Source organism: Quercus robur, chromosome 3 (genome assembly GCF_932294415.1).
Source record: "Quercus robur chromosome 3, dhQueRobu3.1, whole genome shotgun sequence".
Taxonomy (NCBI): domain Eukaryota; kingdom Viridiplantae; phylum Streptophyta; class Magnoliopsida; order Fagales; family Fagaceae; genus Quercus; species Quercus robur.
The window spans coordinates 20492729-20503157 of NC_065536.1; the positions used below are offsets into that span (position 1 = coordinate 20492729).

The following is a 10429-nucleotide window of genomic DNA, read 5'->3' on the forward strand; positions in this document are numbered from 1 at the left end:
ATTTGTTTTGATAAAAAACATTGTGTAAAGATAGTTTTCTATATTTTTCAATGTTTGGTAGCATTATAATAAATGAGTTAAAGGAAAACTATTTTTAGTCAATATAAAAAGTATGGCTTATTTGAAGAGATTGTTTTCCACTATTTTTTTTTTTTTTTTTAAATAGTTCTATCTCACAGCAAGCTAAATAAGGAAAGTTATAAGACTGTTTTTTTTAGCTCATTTAAAGTTGCTATCAAACATTGAAAAATAAGATAATTTTATGAAAAATATTTTTTAAAAATTACTCATTTTCTAAAAAATATCATTACTAAACAAACATAGCGTTACATTATTATACAAATAAGCTACTAAGGGTGCGTTTGAATTGACTTCAAACTAATTCCGGAAATGATTTTCCGGAAAATTCGGTGTTTGGCTGTCACGGAAAACGTTATTTTCCGGAAAATCATTTCCGGTTGACCACGAATTTTCCGTTTGACCACGGAAAATGAAATCTGCCTTCATTTTCACTTCATTTTACTTCCGGAAAAAGAGAGAGAGAGAGAGAGAGAAGAGAGAGCCCAGATCAGAGAGAGAGAGGGACGATCGCGCCGACGAGCGGCGCGATCGACGATCGCGCCGCTCGTCCGACGATCGCACCGCGCCGACGAGCGGCGCGGTGCACGATCACGATCGTCGATCGAGCGGTGCGATCGACGATCGCGATCGTCTCTCGTCGATCGACGAGCGCGATCGACGAGCGCGCTCGTCTCTCATCGATCGACGAGCGCGCTCGTCTCTCGTCGATCGACGAGCGCGTTCGTCGATCGCGATCGTCAACGAACGATCGCGATCGTCGATCGACGATCGCGATCGTTCGTCGATCTCGCCTTCGCGATCGTTCGCGCCGGCGAGATCGCGATCTCGCGAACGCGATCGCGAAGGCGAGATCGCGATCTCGCGAACGCGATCGCGAAGGCGATCTATCTCGCCTTCGCGATCGTTCGCGCCGGCGAGATCGCGATCTCGCGAACGCGATCGCGCCGGCGAGATCGCCTTGGCGCCGGCGAATCGCCTTCGCGCCGGCGGGTTTTCTGGATGTGTTTTCTGAGTTGTGTTTTCTGATTTGTGTTTTCCTTTCTTCTTTTCCAAACACTAGAAAATATTTTCCGGAAAATTTTTTGAAATGCAACCAAACACACAGAAATATTTTCCTTTTCCAGAAATTAGCATTTCCGGAAAATATGTATTTTCCGGAAAACGTTTTACGGCAACCAAACACAGCCTAAAATGCAATTCTAAGCCGTAAAACCTTTTGCCGAACGTGAAGCAACCTGTTTTGGGCCTAAAGCCCAAATATTGCCTAAAACATTTTGTTGAGAGACAAAAACGAAAAAGCCTAAAACGCTATCTCTCTCCGTCTCTGATCCTCAAAAACTAATAACACTACACTTGCACTGCTCTGCGCTTCCAGCATCTGTAGTGAAAACAAACATGCAGCAGGTAATAGAATTATTACATTAGTATCACTGTTTTTCTTCTTATTATTTGTTCCTTTTAATTTATAGTTAATCGTGTTTATTTGTTTGTTGTGTTGTGTTGTGTTGCTGGTCTGAATTTGATTTGAAATTGTTGATTTACAAAGGGTGGAGGATCTGAAACAGAGGTGACTTGGGAGGACCAGCAGAACATTAACAAGTTTGGAAGATTAAACAACCGCTTTCACGAGCTTGAGGTTGAGATCAAAGTTGCCAAGGTATTGTTATGATATGGGTTTTGCTTCATTTTCTTATTTATTTATGATTTTAGCATACAAGGTTGTTAAAATAGGTTTGGATTAAGCTTTATGTGCTTTCATTTTTGTGTTTTTTTATATGGTTTGGACTGTCTTTATTTTTTACTTTTTTGGGAATAGAACATTGTCACTTTCTATTTAGGAAATGTTAGTCACTGACTTTGTTGCATAATTTGAGGTGGGTTTCGAGAAATATTCAAAACCCAACTCTAAATTTTGGTTTAATCTTGATGGGTACTGGTTTTACTTTTTATTGTGATCTGGGATTTTAGATATTGAGATTTTTTGTGTCATTTTAGGTGGGTTTTGGAAATTAAGATAAGTCCAGCTTTAATTTTCCCTTGAATTTAGTCGGGCAATGATTTTGGATTAATTGTGTTTGAAACTTAAAATTTTGTTTTTTTAAATTTGTCGCTTTGATTTGATATCAGACTGTGAAAGTTAAGAGGATTTGAGGTCAGATTGTGAAAGTTGGAGGAATTCCAGCTTTAGTATTTCCATGGATTTGTGTTGATTGCATTTTTCAATATAAATGGATAAAATATTGACTGGAGGTAGAAGTTAGTTCATGCTTTGATTGAGACTTTATACGGTAACCAGAAAGATAACAATTTGGTGTGAAAGAAAGTTTTAATTTTGAAGTGTTTTGTGAGAGAATGTGGGCCATGGGGTGGAAATTTTACACAAACGCTGCAATTAGAGTTGTTGTGTTCTGAATAAGATTTGTTTTATTAGATTCCAGATGGATCACGTATTGAGCGAAGTCTATGGGTTTAGTTAAATGATCTTTTGTTTTGAAAGAATTGTGATATGTTCTCCTTCATTTTGTCAATTTTCTCTCTAAGAAGAACTTAACAACTTCGCAAATTTCTAAAACACCAGAAATATTTGTTCTTTTTTATTTTATTTAGTTTTATAGGAAGGTATGGGAGGGGGAGTTGGGGTTTGAAACACAGACATGGGACCACAAAAGATGCCATTTCATTGGGCTATCTCTTGAATCCCAGTTTATCACATAGGGCATGCTATGTTTTTCATAAAAGGAAACGAAGTTCACATAAAGGATGTTTTCTTTTTCATTGTCAAGCTGCATATACTTTTCTATGTTTTTTGATTCTCAGTGCATGCCACTCTTTCCTCACAGAGCGAATAAAAATTCCATCAGAATGATTATTTCAATTTTTGTTCAATGCCTTAACCTAAAACATCTCTCTCTCTCTCTCTCTCTCTCTCTCTCTCTCTCTCTCTCTAAATGTTTCCTTCTTTATTTCTCAAAGGAGCAATGTTCTCTGAAAGTGGCTAATAAAACATTATTATCTTAAAAAATTTAAAGTAGGGGGCTACTATTTGATTCTTTTTTGCTAATTGTGTTATTAGTGAATCTTTGTGGTACCAATTCAGCCAACAATTTAGTCATTTCTTGTTTGATTATCTAAATCATGTATGGAATGTTGTCAATAGATGAAAATGAATAGGAATTGTCATTTTCTTAAAACAATGTTGTACATGTGAACATATTTAAACAATAACAATTGCTGCAATTTTGCAGCCATGAGTGCTTTAGCCTTTCTAGATGAAATTGAATTATATAAACTTGTTGATGTAGATGAGTTCTTGAGCTATGTGCCTCAACATCAGAGATGGCTATTGGTTGAGTCTGGAAGGTTGATCACTTCTTCCATCCTTCCAATAACCAGTGTACTATATAGATGGGGGGAAAAGTAAACTAAAACTTAATTATAAAAAGAAAGTAAATTAAACTTTGAAAATGTAAAATTTAACAGGATTGGTAGGATTTAGTGAATTAGAACAATCATTTGGCTACAAATGTCTGTATTGCCCATGTAAATTTCCTATATTCTTTCCATGATGCTGGTACATGCAGCATTCATTGCAGTTATAGTACATGCTCATAGATTTGAATAGTAGCTGTCATGCATAAACAGAATCTCTAAAGATACCATGGAATATTTCCATGCATTTGCTTTCTTATATATATTACAAGATGATCTAGAATTATGAATGGTAATTCCAATCTCTCTTACTACTTTCTTATCCTTCAGAAGATATTTCTAGCAATAGGGCCAACATGGAATCAACATGTGCATTAGATGAAAATGTTAGGTGGGGTCTATGAACAAGATCAACTTGCAAACCAACTTCATTTGGAGATTGTTTAACCGTCACTTGAAATCTGTCTTGATTCTATTTAAACTGAAATTTTGAAACACAAGCAGATCAATTGAGTCTACTAGGGCATGTTTAGGCTTTTTTTTTTTTTCCTGTCTTCAAAATTTTGTCTTACGAGATGATAATAAAACACAATTTTAGTTGGTTTTCAAGTGAAAATTTGTTTGTCACGTGAAAAACATATGTTTTAGAATAGGAACTAGAAAATTTGTTTGGATGTTGCACTGCCACCTGTGATTCACTCCAAAACACATCCACCTTTTAACCCACATATATTCATAAACCATTGCACCACCGCTGGCACCAGAGATTCACACCACTGTCAATTCTCCTAAAACTGGCTGAGATTCATCCTCTCCAACACTAGCCACTAACTGAACACCCATTCCTCATACGCAAATCAGTGGCTACCCAATTGACTTACAAAATCAAGCCCATCCAAAACTGCCACAAACACCCATTGTTGACATCCAAAGCTACCCACACTCCTAGCTACCATTAGCCTATCAAACCAAGCTCCCATCGTTGCTTCACATATTGCTGCCACTACAATTGAAACTCATCAAGCCCATGCAGCTGGACAAACTGATCAAGAAGCCCATCCAAGCCAAAATCAGCCCCTGACACCAAAAGCCGCTTGTTGGTCCTATGAAGCCAGGATGGTGAGCAGACAAAGGTGATTTCGTCACCTAGATCAGTGACGACTAACATGACCAAACCATTCAAATCTTCCCTAAATTGTTCAAGCCACACATGACCCAAACCATCATACATTGATTCCTAATAGCTGAAGCTACCAACATGTTGTATGGCCAAACAATACTCAACTAAGCCCCCATTCATCAATAAGACTTCACAACTGAAATTCATGACATCCAACACTATGATTGACGGCTTGCCGAAATTGACCCAAACCATTGCAACACCACCACCCACAGATCGAATTCATTACAGATTTTGCACATGTGACTAATTGATGGCTTCGTAAGATCTGACAAGCTCTTTGTCCAAATTTCCGTGAGAGAGAGAGAGTACAGGCTATATACCAGTTACTGTGCATTCTTCATGAAGGCAAAGTCACGCGTCTTCTCCCCTCAAGAAACAAGGAAATGGAAATTCCATTTCTTCTAGATTTCGAGATGAGTTTCCGAAAATTGTTCTTTTTTTTTAATTCTGAACCAAAGAGTTTCTTAGGTTAGAAAACCCAAAAAAAAAAAAAACTGTTTTAGAGCTAGAAAACTGAGGAAAAACACTATCCAAACAGGCACTTTAGTTTTCTGTTCTAGCTTAGTTATATTTTTGCTTAGAATGTTGATTCAATTTTTTAGAATTTGGGCCTTGGTGTGATGGCAAGTGTGCCTTTCACCAAAAGCAACAAGTCATGGGTTTGAGTTCAGGAATTAGCCTCTCCAAAAAAAAATATTTGGGATAAGGCTGCCAACCAATCATCTCTCCTAGACCCCGCAAAAGTGGGAACTTTGTACACTAGGTACGGCACTTTATGTTGATTCAACTTTTATTGATTTGATCTTGTGCCAAGCTAGAGTGACTTGGTTCATTTTAGAGCCCTAGCAAATGCCAGCTATTTTGGTATGCGTGAGAACAGCACAAAAGTACAAAAGCAGTTTTTTTCCCCATTACAATGGGTGAAGTATTGATGAAGGAACAACAACAAAAATTGGGAGAGAGAGAGAGAGAGACGAAATGATCATTGTGGAAAGATAATTTAAGTAGCTCATACTAGCTAAATTTAACTCTAGCTAACCCTATGTGGTTGTTGTGCGACTTCAAACCATATCTAAATTGACACTATCATGTAGCTCAACTTCCTAAAACGTACTTTTACCAAATACTCTAGATCAATCACCACAGAACAACCTTCACCATCCCCTCCAACCACCCAGCACCTTATTCACCTTTTTCTGCATGATCCCAGAGACTCCAAGATTGTGAAAAAACAATCAGCAGTGCTACACTAAATTAGGGTCTCCAAAATGGAATAATAGCAAACAAACCTTTCCGAAAATTAATTATTTGGCAATAAGGTCCTTTCGCTTGAACCACATATCTTGTTTCTAATTTTGTTGCATTTTACTGCGCATTATCAAGGGGCAAGGATTGCCTCCATTTTCTACATTTTACTGTTGGACTTCCCATTGTGACATACATGGTATTCAGAGGAAAGTGAAACTATAATCATTAGATGAAAAAGTAAAGTGGAATGATTTGGCCACAGATGTGTGGTAAATCAGTTTATAGTTTTCATTAATTGTTGCTCTGTCACGTTCAGATTTTATCTCCCCATTTGTTTCAAACCTTAATGCTAAACAGCATGAAATATTTGTTTTTCTAAATGCAGTGATTATATGTTGGTGAAAATGTATATTTATTCAACCTGCATTTATTTATGATTACAACATGCTGAAAATTTGACTTGTCCTGTTCTTTTTAATATTATGATTCCCTTCTAAATAAATGGTCTTTTTTTTTTTTTTTACCTAAGGAATCAAATGAAAATCTGGAGGATGCTAGCAACGAACTGATTCTCACTGATGAGGATGTGGTTCGGTTCCAAATAGGGGAAGTCTTTGCCCATGTGTCAAAGGATGAAGTGGAGGCCAGGATAGAACAGATGAAAGAGGTGACTACCAAGAACTTGGAAAAACTTGAGGAAGAGAAGGATTCTGTAGTTGCACAGATGGCCGAATTGAAAAAGATTTTGTATGGGAAGTTCAATGACTCCATCAATCTAGAGGAGGATTGATATGGATAAGCTGTAATTTTCCTATAGTTTTGTTGCTTGTTCATGTTGATGACATGATTCCCCTTGTTGCTATGTAATTAGGGAAAATGACTTGCTGGAAATTCTATTACCATTTACCCCGGTTGTCATCACCATTGTCTTTAGATAGTTCACTTAATTAGTGAATGTTTATCAGTCTTTTTTGTCATGTAAAATGACTTGGTTTCTTATGCTTAAATTTTAAACGTATTTTGTTTCATGAAAGTATTTTATTAATAGTTTTTATTTTCGATTTATGTATTAATTATTTTGATTTAGTTTATTTATTTATATTGGTGGGGGTGGGGGGGGGGGGGGGGGGAACTAGACTAGGATGGCGTCTCATGATCCAAGCTGATGGGTCACACCTATTTTTATTTATAAAGGTGATTAAGATTATTTTTTTGGTTGTAATTTTTTTTTTGAGAGGATTTGAGTAGACAATAGGTTAAATATTCTTTATATTGTAGACATTTGACTATTTGAGTAACAATTAAAAATTCAATACTTCCCTTTTTTGGCTCAAAATAAATTCACTACTTATTTTTGCTGAAAGTAAAGATTATTTTTTTGGCTAATGTGTTATACCTTTTTTTGCATGGTTAATCCATACATCTTCATTTTGTGCACGGAATACCTTTCTATTCTTATACAGGACGAGCATAGAACCAAAAGATTGAAAGGGAATGTGCATCCAGGTCCAGCTCTATTATTATCAAACCCACAGATTAGCCTGGTTCTTCTTATAGAAAATTATTAGGTACTCTCAGATAACAGTAACACTGTTCTTATTATTGCCAACTAGCCATGACGAAATGCCATCCTTTTCGTCGTTAATAGATTCTGTAGCATTTTTTGCCAAAAGATAAAACTTTGAGAAATCCAAAATTTTCCTGTGTCCAAGTGTTTCTTCTAGCATTGATGATTGAACAAACTGGCTAGCGAGATTCCGAAAATATCTAGGATTTCCTATTGTGGCAGATGATAGAAATGCCAAAGCCTTAAGAGTTCATTCTAGAAAAAATTAGTGACATGCTTAACGGGTGGAAATGGAGACTACTTTCATTAGCTGGTAAGGTCACCCTGGTCAATATAGTTACTTCAGCTATCCCTCCATATCCGATGCGCAAAGCATATAACTTTCATATGAGGAAAAGCGAAAGCCCATCCCATTAGTTTGAAAGTGGCTACTGCCTACTAGGCCCAAAGATGAAGGAGGTCCTGTTATTAAAAGATGAAAGAATAGGTGTAAAGTCCTCCAAGACAAACAAAATGGGTATATCCTCAATGAAAACAAAAAACTCAATGGGCTCCAATTCTCTCTCTTTTTTTGGAGAGAAAAGGATAGAAATGGGCTCCAATTCTGGAAGCCTAATACTTGCCCAAAAACAACTGGGCTAACCCAAAACGAAGACCTGAAGCCTCGATATCTTTGTGAAAAAAAGGGTTGGGTTGGGTTGGGTTATAAGAAATGGATCCAAATTTTCATTTTATGGTTAGCTTGCCATGACAGTCTTAATGCCCATAGTAATTTTCATATTTTGAAAGTGTTGACAGTGATACCTGCCCACTTTGCCTTAGCATTCACGTTGGTAGAGCCATACTTTTAGCTATTTGACTCCACCAAAACCTACTTTATTTATTAGAGTAATTACACTAAACCTACCTGTGATTTTGGCGAAAATCACTTTACCTACCCATGGTTTGAAAAGTATCACTTAACTCACCTGTGGTATGTTCCGTTTGATTTCCGTAACCCACCTCTGTTAAAATCATGGGTAAATAGTTATTTTTGCTCAAATTTTATGTCTCTCTCCTTTCAAAACAAAAAATAGCACAAAAATGCAAGACAAATAAGATCAAAAAGTGATATTGGTCTCTCTCTCAATTCACATAAATCTTGAACATGAAGAACATAAATCATTAAACCCAGATTTTTTTTTTTTTTTTTTTTCATATTCCCAAGTTCTCTCAAACTTTCTCACCAACCATATAACTATAAAAGAAATCAAACTCTTCAATCTTAGTCTTAAACACCCATTTGGCTCAACTTTCAGTACGTCTCTCATCTTTACAAGAACCTCAACAACATAAATCACTAAACCCAGAATTTCTTTCTCCTTCCCAATCGAAAACAAATCAAAAGTTTCAACATTTACACAGCAATATAAAGCTCAAACAGCACAAACTACAATAACCAATATTTTTTTCCCTTTTATTTTCTTGGAAACCAAACAAAGAGAGAAAATTGAATAATGGGTATGAGTTAAACTTCAAAAAAAAAAAAAAAAAAGCTTACCAACATACAAGGAAGATTTGGAGAAGAATTTAGAGAAACCAGGTGTTTGATATGGCTATGGTGAGATTGAGATTGTGAACCCATAACCAAATTCTCTAAAACCCAAAACCTCTATCTTTCTTTTCTCTCTATTGTGAACCCATAACCAAATCCACCAATAACCACTAGCCATTGTGATTTCTGCAAAAAAAATAAAGCAAACCCAAATGCAAAAACCAACAAAACCCACAAATGGTGACACAAAACCACCAAATGGAGAGCCACAACCCATTATAAAAACAAGTGTTTTCTCCCCCTAGCTTCAATGCAAAACTTGTGTTTTCTCCCCCTCCAAACACTCCAAACCATGAAGAACATGTTGATCTCACTACAGGTCTCTCTCTTGAAAAGTTTCTGAGTTTTGAGTGTTTTGATTCGCGTTATGTTATGTTTTGGGGTTAAGAGGTGTTTTCGTAACGGCTGAGCCTGAGGTGGGTTACGGAGATTGACGGAAACATACCACAGGTGGGTTAAGTGATACTTTTCAAACCACAAATAGGCAAAGTGATTTTCGCCCAAACCACAAGTGGGTTATGTGTAATTACCCCTTATTTATTTTACCTTTTCACTTTACAAAATAGGTAGTTTTATTTTAACTTTTAACGCAATAAAGTAATATAAACAACACAATAAAATAATATATCCACTTTAATAAAAAAATATATTCACTATAATAAACAACAACCACCACCACCACCGGTCAACCACCACTTCATACAGCCCACCACCACCACCACTACAACTACCCACTACCCACAGCCAACATCATGGCATAACCACCATCACAGTAGCCTCAAGCTCAACCAAAAAACTAGCAACTAAAAACAAAAAAAAAAAAAAAAAAAAAAAAAAAAAAAAAAAATCACCCTCAAGATACCCAAGCCAAGAGTACACAATACACAAAATCAGAAATCTTAAAACCCAAATATGCAATCCAAAGAGACTCACATATCAACCACACACCACGACCCCAGCAACCCACCCATGAACCCAGCAGTGGAGTGGAGGTGAGGGAAGAGGAGTGCCACCCATTTCGGCACTGAGATCCTCATCGAAACCACCCACAAACCGTTTCGGCACCAAACCCAAACATTGTCGAGCTTAGTCTCACTGTTTTGACACCAAGATCCTCACCGAAACCAACACCAACGATCCAACCACACCACAGCCCACATCCCTCCGATGCCGACGAACCTAGCCACCCACCGACACCGATGAACCTAGCCAGCCACCCACCCTCAAGACCGATCTACCCACCACCACGAACCCACCCACAAGAGGGAGATGAGGGAGGCGCTAGAGAGGAAAAAAAAAAAAGAAGAAAGGAGAGAAGCCAGAGAGA

General features: G+C 37.1%; 1 protein-coding gene across 1 annotated transcript; it reads left to right on the plus strand.

Moving 5' to 3' along the window:
- The first annotated feature begins 1316 nt into the window (after positions 1 to 1316).
- On the plus strand, positions 1317 to 7000 carry LOC126717453 (probable prefoldin subunit 4). The gene is made up of 3 exons (XM_050419198.1): positions 1317 to 1485; positions 1628 to 1738; positions 6471 to 7000. The coding sequence occupies exons 1-3, from the start codon at positions 1477 to 1479 to the stop codon at positions 6729 to 6731; spliced, it is 381 nt and encodes a 126-aa protein (XP_050275155.1). The 5' UTR covers positions 1317 to 1476; the 3' UTR covers positions 6732 to 7000.
- Positions 7001 to 10429: the final 3429 nt, after the last annotated feature.